The 25,678-nt window shown below is 39.0% G+C and overlaps 2 protein-coding genes across 7 annotated transcripts in view; one reads left to right on the top strand and one right to left on the bottom strand.

Moving 5' to 3' along the window:
• The window catches only part of LOC127452718 (C-C chemokine receptor type 4-like), a 218,248-nt gene that overhangs the window by 170,570 nt on the left and 22,000 nt on the right, over nucleotides 1-25,678 (top strand). The window lies entirely within an intron of this gene.
• Nucleotides 1-25,678, bottom strand: part of LOC127452713 (triple functional domain protein-like) — a 226,143-nt gene that overhangs the window by 131,802 nt on the left and 68,663 nt on the right. For all 6 annotated transcript variants that reach the window (XM_051718338.1, XM_051718337.1, XM_051718336.1 and 3 more), the window contains 2 exons: nucleotides 5,882-5,956; nucleotides 2,337-2,451 (listed from right to left, as the gene is read on the bottom strand). In XM_051718338.1, coding sequence (XP_051574298.1) covers nucleotides 2,337-2,451; nucleotides 5,882-5,956 — 190 coding nt within the window. The remainder of the gene's footprint in view (nucleotides 1-2,336; nucleotides 2,452-5,881; nucleotides 5,957-25,678) is intronic.

The following is a 25,678-nucleotide window of genomic DNA, read 5'->3' on the forward strand; positions in this document are numbered from 1 at the left end:
AAAAAAAAAAGAGAAAGAAAAAAAGAAAACCTTTCTTGCTAAACTGGGACAAAAAAGCTGCAAGAGAAAAAAATAAATAGGGGAAATAAAAAATCAAACTAAAGAGCTCTCTAGCTCGATAAGCAGCCTGTTAACTCAAGAGTGTTTTCCTATCCACAGCTGCACTGCTTCTCTGCTGTGACTCTTAAACGGCAGCGAGATCTGAACAACTCTAAATCGTTCTAGAGAGAGAGAGAGAGAGAGAGAGAGAGAGAGAGAGAGAGAGAGAGAGAGAGATGAGGAGGCAGTGAAAGAGTACACAGAATGAAGAAGGATGAGATGAAATGAGTGAGACAGAGAGACAACAGGAATGAGAAATAAACTGATTCGGGGTGATAGTATGGATGGACATGTCAGATTAAAAAATTGAGAGAAAGAAAGATCATTTAGAATTCAGGAATTACATAACAGGCTTAAATGAATGTTCCAGGTTCAAAATAATAGTATGCCAATTTCAACTTCAACTTAAAAAAAAAAAAATAATGTTTACGGTATTGTTCTTACAATGGAAGTCTAAGGGGCAAGGCATTCTGCAACGTTAAAAGTAGAAATATAAAGCTTAGAAGTGTTTATAATAATTTTTCCGTACAAATGTGTGTTAGCTGTAATTTGTCTAAATCGTCCTTTTTGCATTAGGACTACTGAGGTGAAGTTTGCTCCATGTAAACAGTCCATTTCTGGTATCCAAAAACGTATCATGTAAAAGTTACCGGCTTTACAAATATTGGATGTAACTATGCACAAAAAAGTATAAAAAATGTTTCGTATTAACACATAACGTTTAAGCCTTGTGTCTATACTTTTGAAACAGTATGTATTTTAACAGTTAAATGTATATTCATTTAAACAAACAATGTTTGTAAGCTATATTATTACACTAATCTTTTTTATGTTAACACATATAATGTTTAAGTCTGAGGTCTTCCATTGTAAGTGCATTACTGTAAACATATTTTTTTCTTTCTCTTTACAGACTGAGGAGCAAGCTAATATTCTTATTTTGAACTTGTTTTGGACCCAAAACATTCCTTGTTGAAAAATGAGAGAGCAAGAAAAAGGAAGAGAGAATACTCTCAGAGAAATTGAAGAGGGATGGAAGTTGACCAGTGTGGCACAAAAAAATGCAGTTCCAAGCCAAGGAAAATCCAGTATATATACACCACTGAAGCCACCAAAAAAACAAAGGTCACAAGAGTCTATACTCCCTCACTAAATCTCTTGTTTTCCTAACCAAGGGCAAAATTTGGATATCAAACATAATTCTGACATTTTTGCACTTCTAAGCAAACGGTCAGAAGTGAATTATTCCTTTTCAAACTATCACACATGTACAAAAGTAGAGAATGTGTTCACCACATCGAGAAGGGCTCAAAAAGAGTGTAAAGTCTGGGCAAACCCTAAGGCAGATGCTAACCTAGATAACATTTGAACTGTGCAGAATTGGATCCCTCTGGCTGAAAGCAGAGGTTCACGTGGAGCTGGTTGAGTTTCACAAAAAGTTAAATCAATGGTAACTACAGAAGGACACAGCAGGGGAAAGACAAATTGCCCATGTGACATTTAAACAAACCAGAAAGCTGGGGGTGAAGTGCTTCAAAACAAAATAAAGTCTGGACTTAAAAAAGTACATCGAGAAGATTTTTAAGTAATTAAATAAGAGTGGTGCTTGCCTGTGCAAAACCCATTGCAAAGATGCTAGGTGTTGCTATGCAGTCGCTAAGGTGTTGTGGGTGGTTGCTTCCCAAATCTTTATGATAATCTGCTCCCTAGATATACCTCGGGTCCCTCATTTAATGTAGAGTAAGTCTTTAGGATTTGTTGTCCATTTTAACACCCTCAAGGCAAAAATAAATCTGATTACTTTGAAAAGTAATAGCAAACCTCTTCTCAACAAGGACAGCAAGCATGACTAATAATGAAAAGTACTGTGGTATTTATTTAAATACTGCAAGGAAAGAGAGAATTATCCAAAGATAAACACTTGTTCGCATTCAATGCAATCGGAAATCGCCACTTGTCACTGAATGGGCAATTTCAAATGAATTGACCACAAACAGACCAATTGCTGAACTATCTTTCCTTTGCGCAGCTTATGGTTAAGAGACATGGACAATGGTGCCTGGACTTTATCTTCTCTATTACAGTAGCTGCCTTGCTTTCATACATGTGCTGCCTTGGGGTGAATCCTTAAACTTTTGCACTGACTGCACCTGATCCATTACAACAACAGCTATAAATTTTGTTGAATGATAGGTACACACACTAACACAGACAAAGACCCACACACACAAGTATACCTGGGGATGCCGGCGAGGTACGCAATGAGTCGTCTGAGGTCCTCCTGTCGTATTCTGTCATGGTTACTTCTGGCTGGAAATGTGAGGACTGGCCCTCCACGACGATCTCTTCCACCTACAGGTCAAATAAGCACACTGTATATCTGATTCTGGAAAATCTCCAGCTAAACTGTCTGAGAACATGGCAGAGCCTCTCCAAACATGTGTGTCAGCAAAGCATTTGTAAAATAGGACAATGGCTAATCTTGAGGAACACAACAAATCCAACTAACCTACAATACCTACACACAGTAGTGATGTTTAGGATCACTATAGCCAAACAGTCTATAGTCAACTACACCAAAAAAAGCTGGTTCTAAATAAAATTGCTTGACTTAAAGTTTTGTTTAAAGGGGCGTTCAACCTAACTGTGATATGTAGCAAAGATGCAAGTCCAAGTTATCTATATTCCTTAAGAGTTTACAATTTGCGGCGACATGTTTAAGGCCCCTGCACACTTCCTATGAAATCTAAGACTGAATGGGTGTGATATAATTTAGACCAAAATCTAGGCAAAAAGAAGGTGTTTTGGAGTTTGTTTAGGTGGTTCGTAACAGCTTTCCAAGGCTAACTTTCTGGAAAACTTCTTACTGGCTGCTAAACACCTTCTTACTGCCATTGGTCCACATCATCATTAGTTGTGATCTAGAGCTCCACCTACTTTGAGGCCGACAGCTAATTGCAATTCAGTCAGTTAAGATCAGTCAACATAAACACACCAACGTGTAGAGTAATTAGTGAGCTGGTGAAAACGTACCTACATCTCTATGATCGTTCGCGACGAGACATTTTCCAAAAACATGTCCTGCAATTATTATTTTTTTGTCTAATTAGTCTACAAAAGGAATCAAATCTACTCAAATACTCTTCAGTGCCCATTCACTAGTTTGAAATGCTGATTCACTCATGTTCCGTCTGCAGCAAAAGCCACATCTGTCTAAAGTAATATATGCCTATCATCATTCTTTTGTTTGTATTCTACACATTAACACAATTTTATACACCCTTATTTTCAGTATCGGAGTCATCATAAATTACAGTAACAGAGTGTAATCAGCACACATTATGGCTGCATATTGCTTGTTAGCGCATTAGCACCATGAATGTAAAAGGTAAACATTACAAATTACACATTATCTACTGCATATATATATTACTTTAAATCATCATCGAGTAGTTAAAGCTTCTTTTACAGATCTGAATTCATCTCATAGAATGAGGCATGAAGTCATTGATAACACATTTTAATGTCATATTAGTTGATGTTTTACATGTAGTCTTGAGCGTCCTCATATTTAAATGTTCCTTTAAACGCCTCCCACAGCAACGTGGCAAGTGTCTGGATGTTCACAAACAGTATGTCGCTGCTCAGCTGTTTCAAACTTCTTTTTGGCTCTGAGCGTAGAATGAAGAAGCACTATCCACTGCCATTTTAATTAAAGAATTGACCAAGATATTCAATAAAACATCTCCCTTTGTGTGCCACATTAGAAAGAAAGACCACATCCACACTAATCCATTTTTTTAAAACATTTGACACCCAACGTAATTTTCCAATGATATTGTTTTCTCCTTTAACAGTGAAGGAAATGCTGTTGTAGTGTGGATGAGAGGCGTTAACGCAACAAAATAAATGGAGGGTGAGTATATTATGAAAGAAATTTCGTTTTTGAGTGAACTATCCCTTTAACAAATAATGTAAATTTACATTTTATTGATTGCTTTGTTTCTGTTTTTGTGGTGACATACTAAGTAGTCCCACCCGCATGAAATTACTGTGAAATCTCACTCGTCAAAATTCCCCTCCACATAACTACATTATGAAATATCTTCTGATTGGCTGTGATTGTATCACATTGCTGGGCAGTTTGCCATACAGTGCGGACAGACATATTTCTTGTCACTGATAATTTGTTAAAACACGTCTGATTAGGACACAGTGAAATACTGAATCTGATGCTTCATTTTATTGTATACTTCACTGCATACCGTCATATAATTGCTTCATAGAGTCACTGCATACCAACCTCCATTAAACTCTTTCCTTTAAGGTAGAGAAGTGGAAAAGGGCAAAATAGGAAATTAGTTTTATCTGTACTTTAGGCAAGTTGAGCTGACGATAAGCAAGTTGGCCTGCCAAAGATTAAGATATTGGTAAGCTATCTGGGTCAGCAGCCAGCTCAACCATCACTGCATTTCCCCAGTGATGCCACTCTGCCTTTGAGCTCACATATCTGAGAGAGTTTTAATGACTGTCACTGCAAATAAGTTTCCTCTCATTAAAATTCATAGAAATCCAGGCCCTTGGATACGAAGGGAACAAGTCTAAATAAATGGCATCCAATTTTATATGAAACAAAAATGCTGCTTTGAAAAAATATATATGTTATGTTTTTTTGGATATGTGGGTGAATCTCATGTACACTGTCAAGAAATGTCTGAGTCATATTTCAACCTTGAAATTAACCTTGAAATTAAAGTAAAATAAACAAAATAAATAATATATATAAATATATATATAAAATAAATAAATTTAATGATGTATTAATTGTAAAATACATGTGTAAGTACAGTATACATCATAGTAGTACTGAATTAAATTTATGCTGAAATATACAGTATACACATACACTACCGGTCAAAACATTTGACTAAAATGTTTCTCATGATCTTAAAAATCTTTTGATCTGAAGGTGTATGCTTAAATGTTTGAAATACGTTTTGTAGGCAAAAATATAATTGTGCACCATATTAATTTATTTCATTACAAAACTAAAATTTAATAATAAAAAAAAAGGTTTTTGAAATTGATGACTTGGACCAAATAATAACGAAAAGCAGCCAATAAGTGCCCAACATAAATGGGAACTCCTTCAATACTGTTTAAAAAGCATCCCAGGGTGATACCTCAAGAAGTTGGTTGAGAAAATGTCAAGAGTACATGTCTGCAAATTCTAGGCAAAGGGTGACTACTTTGAAGATGCTAAAATATAACACAGTTTTGATTTATTTTGGATTTTGTTTAGTCACAACATAATTCCCATAGTTCAATTTATGTTATTCCATAGTTTTGATGACTTTATTATTATTCTAAAATGTGAAGGAAAAAAATGACCGGTACTGTATATAAATGCAAAGTATAATTTCTAATTTATTCTTTTGATTTTGATTCAGATTTGACCAAGACAATTTTGTGCAATTCACCAATATTCTATGGTAACATAAATTGTTTTCTTGAATATGTAACATGGTATTATCCTGGTATTTATTCAATTCCATATATATCAAGGTACCATGGTATTACTATTTTGATCCAATCACTGCACAACCCCAGTACTTCATTCATTAGGTTTGGGTTACTAAAATCATTTAAGAATCTTTCTTGAATTTTCCACACAAAAAGAAGAGAGTAAATAACCCACAAAAAAACAAAAAAAATCAGAAGTCAAACTTTCAGGAAGAAGGAAAATGTTTCCCTTACAGACTCAACTGGTTTGTTGGCTCACCTGATAAGAATGCCACCTTCTCTTTAAGAATGGGCAGAACTTCAATGGCCTTCATGTCCTCATTCCTGTGGAACCCTGGAAGATATCAAAAACTGTTCAGTCTTCAAAGCACATGAAGACAAACACACTCATGCACACAAACTTGTAAACATGAAAAGCAACACATGGTATAATTTATTTATGGGCCTGATGAGTCTACATTTATGAATGAGCACTCTGGAATAATGATTAGAGAATGACTGAAACTACGTGCTATCTTATCCAACAGAGCACAATTAAGATTTCTTGATTTGCCTTAATGTGTTTAAAGAGCACTGATTGCAAGAAATGTGCTGTTAATAGCATATTTACAGCTCTATGGCATGGACTCAGTCAGATTTGCTTGCCCACTCAACCTGTTCCTCCTCAACCCTGATCCTCATTCTCTCTCTCTCTCTCTCTCTCTCTCTCTCTCTCTCTCTCTCTAACCCGCCTACTAACCAGATGGCAAGATCTTAATAAATCCACAGCCTCGCCAATGCATTTGCAAATACAGCATGCAAATGTACACTCACTGACACCAATACTCTCTCATATAGAAATAATCCTATAGTCAAAATCCTGCATTATAAAACTATTTATAAAACTCATTATCAATGAAAATGACAAAAGACTACACACATCACATGTCTAAAGAATGATCTGGTCATACAAAAGTAAAAAAATGGAGTTACAATTAGGGATGCACCGATACCACTTTTTCTCTTCCGATTCCGATATCGGAAATCTCAGTATCGGCCGATACCAAACCCAAGCCAATACCAGTGTTGTTTTTTTTGCATTATCAGTTTAGAATACCTTTACATTATTGTGTGGAACTAATTGGGAGTACTCTTTAATATGTAAAGAAACACAAACCTCTGACTACACATTATTTCAATATAAATGTATAGCTTATTGAGAAACACTTTATTATTAACTAGTATACTGGGTAATGTAGCAGCAAAATTAACAGTAATTCCAGTCTTCAAGCCTTCAGTAGAAAAGAAACTTGTAATGAATGGTTGCTGAGATGAGACAGGAGACGTAGGATCTATGTGCAAAATGATGACAGTGAAACAACAAACAAGAACTGACAAAGATGGAACTAAACTAGAAGGTATTTATACATACAAGGGCTAATAAGGGAATGGAAAACAGGTGAGAACAATGAGGACAGATGGCAGTGATGAGGGCAGTGCATGCTGGGTAACGTAGTCCGGGGGAAACACTTCAAAATAAGAATCCTAGGAAACATGAGGGAGACAGACTGTAACATAACCCCCCTTTAAGGGGCGACTCCTGGCACCCCAAAGATGGCTGAGGAGGGCAGGAAGATACAAGTGAGGAAGGGGACCCGGAAGATGACCAGGTGGCCAGGGAGGAGACCCCAGGGTAAGGATTGGGTCCGGAGGTCTGGGGGGGACGTCTCAGGGTAGAGACTGGGTCAGGAGGTCTGGGAGGCGGCCTCAGGGCAGGGACTGGGTCAGGAGGCCTGGGAGGCGACCACAGGGCCGGGACTGGGTCAGGAGGCCTGGGAGGAGGCCACAGGGCCGGGACTGGCTCAGGAGGCCTGGGAGGCGGCCACAGGGCCGGGACTGGCTCAGGAGGCCTGGGAGGTGGCCACAGAGTGGGGACAGGGTCAGGAGGCCTGGGAGGTGACCACAGAGCGGGGACAGGGTCAGGAGGCCTGGGAGGTGACCACAGAGCGGGGACAGGGTCAGGAGGCCTGGGAAGTGGCCACAGGGCCAGGACTAGATCAGGAGGGGTTTCCTAGGAAACACGAAGGAGACAGACGGTGACATATCCCCCCTTTTAAGGGGCGACTCCTGGCACCCCAAAGATGGCTGAGGAGGGCAGGAAGATACAGGTGAGGAAGGAGACCTGGAAGATGACCAGGTGGCCAGGCAGGAGACCCCAGGGTTAGGATTGGGTCCGGAGGTCTGGGGGGGAAACTGGGTCAGGAGGTCTGGGAGGCGGCCACAAGGCCAGGACTGGGTTGGGAGGCCTGGGAGGTGGCCACAAGGCCGGGACTGGGTCAGGAGGCCTGGGAGGTGGCCACAAGGCCGGGACTGGGTCAGGAGGACTGGGAGGCGGCCACAGGGCAGGGACTGGGTCAGGCGGCGGAGCCGCTGGAGGAGGGGCGGGCAGAGCTGCTGGAAGAGGAGTCTCTGGAGGAGCGGGTAGAACCGCTGGAAGAGGAGTCTCTGGGGGAGCAGGCGGAACCGCTGGAAGAGGAGTCTCTGGGGGAGCGGGCGGAACCGCTGGAAGAGGAGTCTCTGGGGGAGCGGGCGGAACCGCTGGAAGACTCTGAGGGTGGAGCCGTGGAAGATGGAGCCGTGGGAGGCTCGAGGGTCGGAGCCATGGAAGGCGGAGCTGTGGGAGGTTCGAGGGGCAAAGCCATGGAAGGCAGAGCTGTGGGAGGCTCGAGGGGCGAAGCTATGGAAGGCAGAGCTGTGGGAGGCTCGATGAGAGCTGGCAGCGACTGGGGAATGACCTACGTGGTTGTGAGCACTGGCAGCGACTGGGGAACGACCTCCGTGGTCGTGAGCACTGGCAGCGTGGACGAAGGAGCTGTGGAAGGCTTGAAGCAAGGAGCCAGGGATGCAGGTTTTGGCCCAGGGTTCCCGCCATAATCCACTGTGAAAGGGTAACTGCAAAGTTCCAGAGCCTTCTCAACATATTCACTGAGCATCCAGTGAGGATCAGCCGGAGGTATCAGTTCCTTCAGTGGATTATTCAGACCGGTCCGGAAGAAAACCACCAGAGCGCGGCCTGGATAGTGCACTAAATTCGCTAGTTCTAAGAACTCACGTGCGTGATCCTCAACTGGACGTTCCCCTTTCTTGAGAAGCAGGATACGGACATCCGCTAGATCCATGTTGGGTCAGTTCTTCTGTAACGAATGGTTGCTGAGATGAGACAGGAGATGTAGGATCTATGTGCAGGCTTTAATGAAAATGATGACAGTGAAACAACAAACGGGAACTCAAAACAACAACAAACAAGAACTGACAAAGAAGGAACTAAATAGAGAGTATTTATACATGCAAGGGCTAATGAGGTAATGGAAAACAGGTGAGAACAATGAGGAACAGATGGCAGTGATGAGGGCAGTGCATGCTGGGTAACGTAGTCTGGGGGAAGCACTTCAAAATAAGAGTCCTAGAAAACACGAGGGAGACAGACTTTTTTTTATGTTTCAACTTGCATCTGGACTTTAAAGGATTCAGATCTCTTTTTTGTTCAATTTAGATTTAACACATCAGTCCACATTTCATTCAAACAGTTATTTTTTGGAACCCATTCAACTTATACTAATACAAATACTAATGTTGACAATAATAATAATAATAATAATAGCAATAAATTGTTATTAATATTATTATTATTGACTATTAATTTTAAATACAACAGTAATGTATTTAAATCCTGCACTTTTTAAACCTCACGCTTTTATTTTGACATTCTAAACTCTCCAGGTAGTCCTGTATGTGTCTGTTTGTAGGCAAGTTCACAGTAGTTTAATTAGCTTCTTATTCAAATTCTGGTAAAATGCACTTCCGAAGCCATTCTAAATGCATATTATAAGTGAACCGAACTATTGAGCATCTACATCTGAGATGCTGTTCTTGAGTAGCGCTCAAATATTGCGCAACGTTGTGAAGGCTAAAAATAGCCACAAATGCATCACCAGCCTGTGCGTGAGTTTGTGTCAACAGAGCAGCACCACTCACTAACGCGCTGGCACTGCACATACTATATATTTACTTACTAAACACAACCTTTTGTGATCCACAGAGCTATTGCATGTCTTCAAGTGGCTTTGAATAAAATGCACGATTCATATGAACTGCTTTAATGGTGTTTTTATGGTTCTTTTATGTCATTTTTGGAGCTTGACAGTAATGAACTTGACTAACACACAGTATTGGATTTGGATCGGGCTCGTCGGACCGATACCCGATCCGTCTAAAAGCTTCAGTATTGGAGCCGATACCGATCCAGGTATCGGATCGGTGCATCCCTAGTTACAATAAGGCACCAAAAACCTCAATTACCAGTAAGCAAAAAGTGCAATGCCTGGATGGTGTGAGTTTGGGATGGGATTATCTGTTTGACCAATGGAAGATGAGGAATACGAGAAAACTGTCTGAAAACATTTTTTATTTTTACAGTTCTGTTCAGTGATGCTAGTGGTGCAGAAATTACACTCATAAACTTTAAATGAGCACTTATTTATTTACTTTTTTATTTATTTTATCTTATTTATTATTTATTTACTCAAAATGCAATTTTTTGTTTGTTTTTTGTAGTAAAATGTTGTAGAAAATGCATTATTCATTAACAATGATGTTGATAGATTTTTGGAACTGACACAAGGGAAACTAATCCTTTCTGCTATACAACAAAGCTAGCTTTTTCATCTGATAATAATGCAATTTTTTGGGAATATCTTAAAATGGATACATATCAGCAGATTAATCAGCCTAGTCGATATATCGGCAATATATCACTAATTCTGAACCTTAAATGACATATTACAGATAAGTTAATATCTTAAATATGTCTAAATTTGTCTTCATATTTCCTTCCAGAGGAAAACAATGCCTGTACATGATATATTTGTACTAGCAGTGTAGTGGAGTCTGCTATACTTTCACGGCAAAGGAGAATAAAAACACTGACACACTGTCAAAAAAAAAAAAAAAAAAAGAAATTGTTGAGCAAACTTAAAAAGTCAATGCAACATAATGCAGTAGGATTTTTGAGTTCTCTCAACAACTGTCTTAATTGTCCACAGTAACATTGCTTTGTTTAGTCAATGTGAATTTGTTTGTTCATTAAATGCAAAAAATGACTAATTTCTTGCTCAGCCAACAATCAATTTGCAAAATGAGAACTTTCATTTTGTCACTATTTCAATTACTTTTATATGATGTTAACTGCAGTCTTTGCCTATGAAGAGAGAGGTGTCTTGCAAGGCAAGGCAGTACATACAATTGTTTGACATAAACACACAATAGACCGCAATCATTAACATACAAACCTCAATAATGCTGACAATCAACAAACATCATTAATTTAAAAGAAGAGCTACCATCACCACACAACAATTGACTAACAATGGCAACAAAAAACAACAAAAACAGAATAAAGTCAGCAAACAGCAAAAAATAAGCTTGTAACACTAACCACACAATTTATTCATGTTGCAATGCTTGCTGGGGACTTGCAAATCAGTAACATTGTTCAATATGAAATTGTTCATTCAGACAACTCTGTTAGACTAATTGGGACAACATTTTGGGGACTATTGTTGGTCAAACATGTTTTTATATAGATGCAAAGTAATCCACATTTTGAGTTTCTGTGACTCAAAACTCCCACAGGATAAAATGCAGTTAAATTTTTTACCGTGCATTTAAATTATGCAAACATAAATCAATGTAAAATTGCTCCTGAGCTTTTTTTTAAAATTATTATTATTGAGTGTGGATGTTTGGTTTCACAATGGCAGGGCTGAATGTGTGAATATTAATGTGAATGTTAATAGGAGGTATATCTACACAGGAAGCAGCAACTGCCTTTTTTCCACTCCTTTTTTTCTTTAAACACCCTCTGGGAAACAACATTATCAAACACTGCACGGTCCAAATCCACATCTAGTACAGTACAGTTTATAATAAAGGTGGGCAGAAAGATTTTAAAGTGCATTATAGTACTTTTACATTTTTCTTATAAAAAAACAAAAAAAAAAAAAAAACATTTATTTTTATAGCATAATAAATTTGATTGAGATCAATATAAAGATCTAAGACACTATAGATCTTTATTTCACAAATACTGGTGGTTAACCCAACCTTTCTAATGACTGTGCTTTTCTTACTCATTGTATCTGGGTCAACATATTGCTGTGCAGCTTTAAAGGCCAAGCGTATGCCGTGTTTGTTTGAATTCATTTATTTAATGTTTTATTAAGTCGACTGTCACATCCCAATATGGAAAGTCATCATAATAAATCCTGTTCCAAGTTCAGCTATCCCAGTTATCTACATTAACATTTATTCATTTAGGAGACACTTTTATCCAAAGCAACTTACAAATGAGGAGAACAACAGAAGTGAATCAACCTAGCGAGACAGTAGTACCACAACTGCTGTAATACATGTTTCAAAATTGTTTAGAGAAGTACCCCAAGCAAGGAGGACGATTTTTCTATTTTCTATTTTTTATAAAATAAATAAATAAGACAGTGCACTAAAGGGATTTGGTCAAGTGCTCACAGAAGAGCTGTGTCTATAGATGCATTTTGAAGGATGTTAGAGAACCAGCTGCTCAGGTAGAGTTTGGCAGGTCATTCCACCAGCGAGGAACAGTTGAAGTGAAAGTCCTGGACAGTGATTTTTTGCTTAATTGAGATGGCACTATGAGGCGCCATTCACCCAATAAACGCAAACTTCTGGAGGGCACGCAGACCTGAAGTAGTGAGTGTAGATAGGGGGTGCAGAGCCGGTGGTTGCTCTGTAAGAAAGCATTAATGCCTTGATCTTAATGCGAGCAACCATTGGCAGCCAGTGCAGTTTGATGAATAGCCGTGACATGCGCTCTTTTGGGCTTGTTGAAGACCAATTGAACTGCTGCATTCTGGATCAATTGCAGAGGTTTGACTGTACATGCAGGAAGGCCTGCCAGAAGACCATTGCAGTGGTCCACCCTGGAAAGCACAAGTGCCTGGACAAGGAGTTGTGTGGCATGCTCAGATAGGAGGGCCTAATTTTCCTGATGTTGTACAGAGCAAATCTGCATGATCTGGCAGTCCTTGCAATGTGGTCTGTGAAGTTTAGCTGATCGTCAAACACAACCCCAAGATTTCTGGCTGTCTTGGATGGTGTGAATGTTGACGAGTCTAGCTGAATGGTGAAATTGTGCTGAACTGCTGGGCTCGCTGGAATCACAAGAAGCTCGCTTTTAGCGAGGTTGAGATGGAGGTGATGTCTACCAGGCAGGCTGAGATCCGTGCAGCAACTGTAGGATCATCAGTTATTTATTCACTAGTTTCTTATATTTAGACAAAAATACAGAGAGCTTGATATCATTTAAATTAAAATTCAAATTGAATTGTTTAAAAGACATTCCATTTTTCAGGTCCATGTGAAATCACTACCGTATGGCATTTTCATGTCTAATGATGTGTACTGTTAAGATTTGTATGGATGAAAAACTAATTTATGTATTTTATTTTATTTTAGCTAGTTTTAAAGTAATAAAAATATTTAGTAGAGTTTAATTTTTTATTTTTTATTTTTGTTGTAGTTACCGAAACATTGTGCTGCATTTAATGACAATAATACATTTCATTTTTTAAAAGAGTTTTGTTTTTTTGATAACACAGTTTTAACACTTTTGGAGTTCTTGGCTGCTAAAATAAGGGCGCAGAATGGGAGATGACGACAATCATAAATGAAATTTCTGGCCACTGAAGCAAATTTGAATTTCAATGCAGGAAAAACCCTGTAGTGAAAGGCATTAGGGGAAATGTACACTTCCACAGCTATTGATTTCATTAGCTTTATGAGGGAGCCAGCAGTAGTCAGGCCTGATTGCCCATCATAACACATTATGTCATTGGGCTAAATTGCCAATGATTCCTGGCGAAAGGTTAAGGTTGTCTGCAGGGAGATATAACAGGCCAGAGCAGGTGTACTGTGTATGTGTGTTACACTGTGTGTGTGTTATTCCCCCAACAACAATGACCTCATCAAAATCCAATATTCACATAACCTTTGTGTTATATGTATGTGGGCTTGCATGTTTGCCACTAATTTTCCCATCTTCAGTGACCTCATCTCAATCCAATACCCACATAACCTTTATACTGTGTTATATGTGTGTGTGTGTGTGTGTGTGTGTGTGTGTGTGTTTATTATGGGTATGTATTTTATTTCTAAAACTCATTTACATTCTGCTTACAGAGGCCTACACCAGACACTGTGGCTTTCATAGTGGCACTAATACAACAGGAGCCAGACGTTCCTTTGCTTTGTCAGTCTGATTGTAGATGATTTGAACAACGCTCTAATGGCAACAACACAAAACTCTGTGCAGACCCACCACTACTCTCACACTACCCACAGATGGCATGCCTACAGAAAGTTAATGGGTAGGGCGCACAGATTGTTATGAGTCCATTTGGAAACAAAGTTGTGTTCACATTCAGCACATTGCTTGGGAAGCTACATTAAACTCTAGCATTTTTGCATTCAAAGTAGTTGGTTAATCTGGCACAAAAACACTGAGGATCTCAATTAGAGTGACAGCATTAAAGTTCAGAAATGACACTTCAGCTTAAAACTTGAACAGATGAAGTAATAAAGCTAAAAATCACCATGATTTACATAAATGAGTCCAAATGAGCCAGTTCACTAAAATGAATCGGACTTCCCAACACAACATTCCAAACAATAGACTACCGATGACCACAGCTGCTCAGACACAGCTGGAATGACAGATAAATTATCCAAAATACATCACTTCCCCCTGCTGTTCCAAAGTTCATTCCATTCCATTCCATTCATTACACTATCCACAGGGAGGTTAAAGAAAGTGTAAATCAGTAATAAGTGACAGAACAAGCAGTGTACAATCACGATTTTATAGAGTAATCCAGTAATCCAAATCTTGATCTGAATTAATGATGTCTAATATTTTGCCAAAGCTGTGCCAAATCCCAACTCAACAAAGCTTGTATGGCTCAAAGAAACCTAAACCTTTCCCACTATCCAAATATCTTACAACAACAGGACAATGGGATTAACATCATAACTCAGCATGCCAGATTTCTTAATGAAGAGACATGGTATCTGTTTCCAAAATCACAAGACTGCATCCTGTGTCCTTTGACACTCTAATTCAGTATTATTATATAATTTCAAAGTAAAAAATAATAATAGGTTTCTGCAATGCTTCCTAAACTAACTGGTCCACCAAGCATGAAATACAAGTCGTCAATCAACCCTGGGGTCCAGTAATGCATTATTAATGACATAAAACCCATTTCCCAATAATTGCTTTAAACATCTGCCCAAAAAATAAAATACAAATGATTGTGAACACCATCACCGCACAGCTCAATGTACACGGAATTACTAGATCCAAAGCACACTAACATGCAGGGACTAAAGTGTCACTAAGTAGAGTTATAAATAGGGGTGGATAAAAATATCGATTTTCCAATATATCGTGATCTTCATTTGAACAATCTCAATATCGATTCTTAAATCCCAAAATCGTCCTTTATTCTATGCGCAACCCTCCACTACAATGAGAGGAAATCACTCACATTTGCAACCAAATTCTGCGCTATGCGACTAAAATACAGTATACAGTATATTTGGCAACTTGCTATTCAATGTGGTTCCTTTGGAGACTTCCTGTTCCGGGTGCTGCCGGCATGCTGCACAATGCTTGAGTCTGTGTTTATAGCTTGCTAGCCTGCTTAGCATTGCTTATTCCTCTACGTTTATCATTTTATCCTTTGCTATTTTACCGCATGCTTCGTTTTCCCCCCGCTTTTCTACTGTTTTGACTGCGTGTATATTACCGCGTGCACCTGTTGTCTTTTCTTTTTTCTTTTTCTCTGCTCGTCTACATCTCGTTTTGACTGCATGCATTCGTTTTCTCTTCTGTGTTTTACACAGATTATTGCATCAATCTCAAACCTCTGCTGATCAGAAACCACCAAAACAACAGCAAACAATTGCGTGAGGGATTCACATCAATCTCAAACCCTCGCCGCTCAAAGATCACCACCACAACAACAAACAAACAATTGCGGTAAGTCATGGTATCCGTCATGTTATATCTTCCTGCATTGCATGCCACATGTTTACTAAAGCTTCTTATGTCAGCAGTGAAGGATTATGTAAGGAATTAGTCAGACTGATGGAGAAGGTTAATGAGTTAGAGGCATGCATCCGAACACTAGTGGAAGTCAGTGAGAAAGAGAAGTCAGTAGATACTGTCATTCATCAAACTTTTCAAGCACATAATGTTTATTTTATGTAACAAACAGCCAAATTGTCATCAAAGTACCACGATAACAGTTTACAGCTTATATATGCACAGCCATCATATCTAAATGCGATCTTCCCATGCATGCAGCCACGTCTAATTATTAGGTGCAGATGTGGTTTTCATTCACACAAACAGCAACTCAAACAGTCTTTTCAGGCATATAATACATTTGTTTTCAGAAAGAGACAGCCAAACTATCACAAAAGCACCATGATAACAGTATAAAATTTGTATACTCACAGTGAAAACAGCGCTTGTCTCACACACATACACACACACACACACACACACACACAGATGTGAAAATCGGACTGCTGTTATTATTTGTTCATTTGTTTTTTTACAGCTACAAAAATGAAATAAATAAAACAAAAACAGTGGATGCTGTGGAAAATAGCGTTAGCCTCCACATGCTAGGTCTCCGCTGTAATGCGCTCAACAAGCCACGTGATAAGATGCCTGGATTGACTGTCTCAGACGCGGAGGCAACTGAGATTCGTCCTCCGCCACCCGGATTGAGGCGAGTCACTACGCCACCATGAGGACTTAGCGCAAGTTGTTCTGTGTGTCCAAAGGCGATATCCACATGATTTGTCATTGAATAATGTCTCTTTTAAAACCCTTTCTGTTCTCTACAGTCAGTTGTTAATCTAAAACAACTAAAAAGAAACATTTAATTCTAATCATGCATGGCACAGATGACATAAAGCCATTTATGTCCTCTCTCATTAACATGTGCTCATTTACAGATGCTCTTTACAGAAATGCTGGTTTTGTTAAAGAGACATTAGTAATTAGTAAAATTTATATTTTTGTAATGTACCTAGTTAGGAGGTCCCCTGTATAATTAACGGCATTAGCTGGGAAATAATTTCTGTCATTTGTAAGCAAAAGGGACATCACTGAAATATACACATATGAATCGATATCTAATCGGAATCAAATCAAATTGAGAGCTTGTGAATCGGAATCAAATCGGGAAATCCGTATCAATACCCTGCCCTAGTTATAAATGCCATCATTTACAGAGCAGGCAGAGATGTTTTATAGTGTACAGTACTAATCATCAAGTTAATAATTTTTTTTTCTTTTTCCAAAAGCCAAACATTTCATCAAGCTCAAGAGTAAGGCCTGAGACATACTCTACACAAGTAAGCGGACTAGACACAAATGCTTGGCCAAAGGATTGCAAGTACATGTTCCTGTTGAACACAGTTCTTGTGTAACTGTGGTGGTAACAAATTTCAGTACTCAAGGGGGCGACAGAGTTACCTCCAGTCTAACATGCTTATTTAGGCATGTCCACACTAATACATTTTTGGATGAAAACTCAGTTTTCTGTTTCCTAATGTCAGCGTTTTTCAAAGAATGCTGTACTTGTGTTTTCGCAAGTGTCCATTTTTGGTGGAGGAACATGCTATTTCAATGTGGATGAAAGCCGTAAACATTGCAAAATCAACCAAAAAGTGCATAAGTGTGGACAAGACTTAAGAATCTCTTTAAATTGTTGCTCCGCCATAAAAGTAGTTGACTTGAAAGAGAAAACTGACTGTAGAACACAGTTTATGCTAACTGAAACTATTGCACCCCTTGTGGCATCGTAGAGATTGCAATGTGCACTTGCGTTACATTATGAGTTAGATTTCTGAAATTTCAGAACATGTGATATCGAGCTTGCATACCTGGAAGTTTTGAATTCATGTACTTGCATAGAGTATGTTTTAGTTGTGGACAGATGATGTTACCTGGACAAGCATTCAAAGATGTGACTACATACAGCACATAGAGTGGACAAAAGGAGAGGTTTAGCCCAGTTACCAACCAGGACTGGTACCTGTAAGACTGCAGGTTTGAACCCCACAAAGGGCATTAGGGAGACATCACTGTAATTTATGATAGTACTATTCCAAGGTGATGGCATGAAATTGTAACAATGCAGTTAGTTGTGGAAAAAAATCCACTGGCCCTCAGTAATGTGGCAGTCAATAAAGATTCTGACTGATAAGCTACTTTAGATCAAGGACAGTCATTCATTACATTTTCATTTTATTAGTAGCAGAGTGAGCAAGAGATTCTAAGTTTGGTGGTGTGACTGGCGACCAATGTACACTATATTGCCAAAAGTATTCGCTCATCTGCCTTTAGACGCATATGAACTTAAGTGACATCCCATTCTTAATCCATAGGGTTTAATATGATGTTGGCCCACCCTTTGCAGCTATAACAGCTTCAACTCTTCTGGGAAGGCTTTCCACAAGGTTTAGGAGTGTGTTTATGGGAATTTTTGACCATTCTTCCAGAAGCGCATTTGTGAGGTCAGACACTGATGTTGGACGAGAAGGCCTGGCTCACAGTCTTCGCTCTAATTCATCCCAAAGGTGCTCTATCGGGTTGAGGTCAGGACTCTGTGCAGGCCAGTCAAGTTCTTCCACACCAAACTCGCTCATCCATGTCTTTATGGACCTTTCTTTGTGCACTGGTGCGCAGTCATGTTGGAACAGGAAGGGGCCATCCCCAAACTGTTCCCACAAAGTTGGGAGCATGGAATTGTCCAAAATCTCTTGGTATGCTGAAGCATTCAGAGTTCCTTTCACTGGAACTAAGGGGCCAAGCCCAGCTCCTGAAAAACAACCCCACACCATAATCCCCCCTCCACCAAACTTCACAGTTGGCACAATGCAGTCAGACAAGTACCGTTCTCCTGGCAACTGCCAAACCCAGACTCGTCCATCAGATTGCCAGATGGAGAAGCGTGATTCGTCACTCCAGAGAATGCGTCTCCACTGCTCTAGAGTCCAGTGGCAGCGTGCTTTACACCACTGCATCTGACGGTTTGCATTGCACTTGGTGATGTATGGCTTGGATGCAGCTGCTTGGCCATGGAAACCCATTCCATGAAGCTCTCTATGCACTGTTCTTGAGCTAATCTGAAGGCCACATGAACTTTGGAGGTCTGTAGCGATTGACTCTGCAGAAAGTTGGCGACCTCTGCGCACTATGCGCCTCAGCATCCGCTGACCCCGCTCTGTCATTTTAGTTGCTGTCATTCCCAATCGCTTCCACTTTGTTATAATACCACTGACAGCTGAATGTGGAATATTTAGTAGCGAAGAAATTTCATGACTGGACTTGTTGCACAGGTGGCATCCTATCACAGTACCACGCTGGAATTCACTGAGATCCTGAGAGCGGCCCATTCTTTCACAAATGTTTGTAGAAGCAGTCTGCATGCCTAGGTGCTTCATTTTATACACCTGTGGCCATGGAAGTGATTGGAACACCTGAATTCAATTATTTGGATGGGTGAGCGAATACTTTTGGCAATATAGTGTATGTGACCAATGCAGATTGAAGAACCACAATACATTGTAAATTGATTTAATTTAACAAAATAAACTTGTCAATTACACCACCATCTGTTTTTCTTTATTCAGATAATACGAATCGTTTACAAAACTGTAGGACTAATTTAAATGATTTAGCCACTTCAAGCTACATTTTAAAACACATTGTTTAATTGGGGTACTGTATATTGAAACTGACCAGCCCAGTTGGAGAGATTCTACTGTATATAAGAAACTTCCAGAGTTCTGTGAAATTTCTGCAAAACAGACAGAAATGTATGGGTGTCTGGCCCTATCCTTTGGCATAGCCTCCACTAATCATGCAGGAATGGAAACACTGGCTGTGTGTGTATCTCTGTGTGGGTTTGTATATTGGCTGGTGCTAGGCTACATTTCCTTTTTTTTTTTTGGCTCCTGTCTAAATATAGGCCAACCTCAGAGGTAATGATGTGCCACTTTCTCAGCTTTGGGAATTGTGATTAAGCAGGCAGTCCTCGGCCATGCCTCTGCACACCAAGCCTGGTTCACAACCCATTCTGTCAGTCCACATCAATCACGTAAAGTCTGAGATATACCTGACGGAATGAGGTGTATCAGTCTCCAGCATATTTCTACTGATGCATTCTGTTTAAACTACTTTCTGCTACTATACATATCCAGCCCTGAACTCATGACAATGATACAATCTCTTTGTAAAGAACTGCTCTGGTTTCAGTATTCAGTCACGATTTGCTTAAATAGGCTGTGCAGCTTTGTTGCAAATCTATTGTGCTGTGGGTGGTGTCACATTTAAATTATCTCCTAATGAGAAGACCAGCATTGCTGGTCACCAGCATGTGTTTGTTTTGGATGTTGGTTTCCTGCATGAGATGTTTGGTGTCTATACCAGGTTTCTTAACAAGCAAGTTAAGTTAATGAGAAACATGCTGGTAAACCAGCTTCATAAGCTTCATGACTGGTCCATCAGCCAGACCAGCACCTAAACATTTTTGTGGCTAAGCTAATCTTAAATTAGTCTACTGGTCTCCCAGCTTAACCCCCAACCCTATCTTAAACCAACCTCAGCTGGTTTGCTGGTCTCCCAGTCTGGTCAAGCTGGTGTTCAGCTAGTTTCCCAGCATGACCAGTTGACAAGTGCCCAAATCCTCTAAAACAAGACAACAGACCAGTCTGATCAGGCTGGGAGACCAAAAAATAAATATTTATTTATTTTTATTAATTTTTTTATTTTTTGCAGAAGAGCAGTCATATTTGACAATCTCACTTTCCTGGACAGTATGCAGAGTGTGTGTCTGTGCACAACATTTTCGATTTCTGCTCATTGGTCTTTTTCGACATGAACAGTTGGACTGTGATAAAATGTTGAGTGGAATCATCTTTCAAAATATTGTGGAACTTGATTCTCTCCATTTGCTGTGGGCTAACCACACCTATATAATACAGAATATTAACTGACATCCAAGGAAAGAGGAACCACCCTAGTCATTTTTCATACTAGATACAACCACGATTTTCTAGATGATGCTAAAAAAAAAACCTTCCAGTCTAACTCAGCAATTCCCCATTGAGTTGGAGCAGTCATAATGAGAGCCAACAGAGTTGTGTGCCAACAATTTACTTTACATTTGTTTTTTTTGTTTTTTTCCATGGGTGTGACGGATGGCTGAGAGCGTGTCTGAGCTAACGCCAGCTCATTTCTCTCACACATCAGCGCCTCTCAATACAGTCTCCACCTCAAATGAATTATGGATCCCTCGGCCCATTCTCCTATTTACAGGCTGCATTTCTCCCCCTTTCCTTTGCTTCTCCATTGGCAACCTTTACCGACCCATTCCCATACCTCGCTTTTATGGGCCTTGTTCACAAGTCTTGATTGCTTGTTGTTTTACAACCAGTGAGACTCTACAATGGCTCATAGAGTCTCAACAGGGGAGAGCCTGACAAGTTAAGACAGGGCTGCACAATCATACTGTATGTCCCTTCGAAATGACACAAGCATTGAGGAAAAATTCCCCAGACATGATTTAATTTCACACTGTCATCCTTGTGATGAATGGCCTTCATTTCTCAGAGCTGGATAGGCATGTATTCTGCCGTTGAGGCTGGTATAAAGTGATGTCTGATCAGCATGGGAAGCCAGACTTAGTGCAGCAAAAAGTCATTAAAGCCATGTATTATTTTGATTGTGTTCGCTGATTGTAAGGAATTCATTTGAAGCGAAGTGCAGTCAGGTTAATGTATCAAAGTAATTTTGAGTCAAGCCCAAATCACAAACGAGAACCCAGAAAAAAAAACGCAAGAGTTCAAGAAGGTGTTGCAAACAACAAAAGGCACCTTTCATTACCTGAAATAAGACTGCCATTGATAGTGTTTATTTGCACGTGCTGTCTGCGTTGTTTCAGTACCCGATAAACTAAAGGACTTATGCAATTCATGTAAAGGTGCAAATGGCCAAAACATGCTGAATGCATTTTGTCCTGTGCAAAAGATCAGTTCTGAGTACTAGGTTAAGGATAATGAGGCAGACCACTGGATCTAGCATACTTTTCTGGGAGTGTACAGCATCACTCCGTCATTGCAATCCAGGCACCTGAAACGGCTCTTTCAAATGCTGGAAGTGTACTCGACTACACTGCTCATCAAGATATATGCACGATTAAAATGCTCTTAGTGCCATGATCACTAAAAAATTTACAGAAATGTGCCTTCTGTCTGCAGGAGGTAAAAATGCTTCATTAATTGTGCCAGAAAAATAGTGCTGATTTTTGTATATAAACACAGCATTTATAATAAGCCCTTTCACATAGAAATTAGAAATGCTGAAAAATATGACAATTATATAATTTAAGTATGCATGCCACATCCAGCACAAATGGTTCTTTTCTAAATTGTATTGTGCATGGTTCATGGATAAGACACAACTTTTTGCACTGAAATACCACAAGTGGCACAACTATTTAATGAATTCACTCAACAGTTGATGTTAAATTATGCTGTGCTACACTATTACAATAATATTCTCTTTAGCATAATTTACTTTAAAGAATATCTCTACTCAATCTCTATGTTAACAAATCACATTTACCAAAGCCCTTAAAATCAGACAACTTGTAAACTGCAATAAGTCAGAATACCTGAGAGTGGGATCAGTCTCAATCCTGCTTGAGCATACTGCCAACAGTGGCTGTCCACAACCGTTCCCATTATACAGACACATTAACAGCCCTCAAAACTACAGATATTGCATTTACTCAATGAGATTCTGGGAAAGAACAGTCAACTGTAGGACCTCAAGGGGGAGGTGAAAATGGGAACACTGGCAATGAATGCTGTTACACTTAATGGCTTGATAAAAAGGCGGTCCAAATCTAATTCAGCTTCCTTACCACTGTAGCTATTCACTTCATGTCCACAACAGCAGGGAAGATTTACCGGTTTTCCTCTGTGTGCGCGCACTCAAAAGCTCTGGTGCTCTCAAGCCTGGCAAGGACTCAGAGTGTGTGCAGATTTATGCTGGAATAGGTTTTGTTGATGGCCTCTAATCCACCTGTTAACTCCCAGACCCCCAGTGCACTCACTGTGCCAAACATCTTCAAACAGTGCTGCTTATGTACAAGACTTATGTACATGTTAAGGCTGTCAACAAGAAGGATTTACACACCATGGAGATTTTAAGTTGAGCTAAATGATTCAAAGCTTTCCAGAACATATTCAAGTATGGTAAGCAGTCATATTTTCCCATAACTTCAAAGGAAGAACAGAATGATTCTTTGATCAAGTTTAAAGCTGTCTGCCTGCACTTATTCAACAAATTAATAATACTTATGCATAACCAGTGTTAATATCGTAAACAAAATCACTGATGAAAATGTTCCTTGACAAATGTTTTTATTTTTATTTTTTATACATCATGATGAAATTTAAATGTTTTAATTAAAACATACTGTTGCCAAAAATATGACCAGGAAAAATGAAATAACACTATAAGATAATAACAGTGCACAAACAGAAAAACAAACATACAGAGAAATTATATATATATATATATATATATATATATATATATATATATATATATATATATATCAGTATATATAAATATTTTTAATAAATAAATATAAATAATCCAGTATGTTGGGTATTTCTTTACTTGAGCTACTGTGCATGAACATAAAGAGCAGAACACTGACAAAATGAACCACTTTACAAACAGGTTAATTTCCTAAATCAAAAGCATATACTTCAGATAAATCACTATATCCACAACAAATATGTAAACTTGCATCTGCACAGACATTGAAGCAAATAAACAGGTGAACTTGAACTAAGTACGAATCTAATATGCGCAAGTCAGAATTTGTAACTTGCGAATACGCAGTTTCCGTAAAAAAAGATTACATGAAAAGCAATTTCCTGAAACACAAGATTAATAACAGTTTCTAAAGCATGAAGCATTCAGAACACAGTAACACAACAGTCCTTTTATATGTTTGATACAAGTTTAAATTAATTCATGTTTATACATTTTGTTCTGTTTTCAGTTGATCTGTTACAGTTTGAAACACAATTTTATTATTTTATATATCAAATTTTTTATTTTCACTGACTAAAATGATGTGCCATGTTAGTCAGAGTAAAACTGACTAAAATTAACTAAATGTTGTTATTCTGTCAATGACATCTGTCCTATAATGCTGAAATTTTCTTCATCCAATTTACTAGTCAACCAATATGAGTTTTTTTAATGGCCAATATGGTTAAACAAAGGACAATATAAAGTCGGTTTAAATCTATATGATGCAATCTGTAATCTAAAGTTCACTAAAAGATTTATGTTAATCAACCAAGCAGGCACTGTATTTTGGCCAAAGCCAAAAATCAATAAAATAATAATAATAATAATAATAATAAAAACACAGCAAGTTCAAATAGCACTTTATTAAATTGGATTGTGCATGTTTAGTAATTAAGATGCATTTTTGCACTGAAATAATGTATGTAAAGGTGGCGCAAGCGAAACAAAACAAAAGCAAACCGAAACAAAAACAAAACACAAAACAAAACATAAACAAATACCAGCCAACTAACTTGTCTGCCCAATACCTGGGTCTACCACTACTCAAATAATCAGTGTTGTAACATTCTTTATCTCCCCAACCTTCACCATTAGGAGCTAAAAGCAGCTTGGAGTTGTTACTACTCTACCAATTGTCACAACAGCAAGCTTAAGACATACTTGTCTAAAGACAGTTCTTTGTAAAAAACAAAATGGTCTACCTTCATCAGAGGTTTGACACCAACCAGTGAGGTGCCCTTGCCTGTTCCGCATAAAGCCCACATAAAGAAAGCGAAAGAGCACTGTGAGGCTTGCCATGGCTTCTTGAGTGATCAAATCAATCCATAATCATCCATACAACATGATTCTGTCAATGTCTCAAGGAACAAGCAGTGAAGTTTGGCAAACAGGGTAAATGTGGATGTTGTCTTCACAACAGGCCTGTTAAGTCTGAGGTCACTATGCACTAAAAGTCCCCTGTCTAAAATAACCAGAGAATGCTGCCAGTCACAAGCTGAGTCAGCTGTCCATCAAAGAAAGCTGGATGGAGAGGTAGGGAATGGATGATTGTAGAGCTGAGAAAGGGTTGCAATGTGGTTGCAAGGAGCACAGCTGCCCAGTTCCATACCGGGAAATCTTTGCCCATGTCCTTTGGTTCTAATCCTCAAAATGCTCCCTGGCCAGCTTTTGTACCACTTCAAAACAACCCTCCTGACCCCCTTGAGCAGGTGTAAAACCCACTGTTGTTTAATTATAACCCCTGTGATACCACAATGGGATTTAGTGTGTCCTTTTGCACCCATGTACCTCACCACATGATGACACTACAGGTAGGAATCCGCAAGGACCTGGAGATCCGATATTGTGTTGAAATGGCAGTTTCACACTGGCAGTTTAGTTCGAAACAGAGCATGGTTCGCATGAAAAATTGGTAATGTGAAAGCTGTCATGCGGACTGGGAAGCGCACCATGGTACCGAACCCAAGACTACCTGTAGGAGGTGGTCTGAGTTCGGTTGCAATGGATCCACACATTCCTGAAAGTCCCAAAAAAGTAATGACACCACAATGACATACAAGTACAATCAACACTATAAATACTGTCTGTCTATCTGTCTGTCTGTCTATCTATACACCTTATAAATACTATATATAAATACTATTATAGGTTATAAATATAGGGTATAATATGAGATGACAGTGGCGATAACTTCACCTTGGACACGAGCGTGAGTAAGCATGCAGTGTAAACAAAGATGCAAATGAATTCCTTGCAATCAGCTGTCTCCTCAAAAAACACTGT

Source organism: Myxocyprinus asiaticus, chromosome 15 (genome assembly GCF_019703515.2).
Source record: "Myxocyprinus asiaticus isolate MX2 ecotype Aquarium Trade chromosome 15, UBuf_Myxa_2, whole genome shotgun sequence".
Lineage (NCBI taxonomy): Eukaryota > Metazoa > Chordata > Actinopteri > Cypriniformes > Catostomidae > Myxocyprinus > Myxocyprinus asiaticus.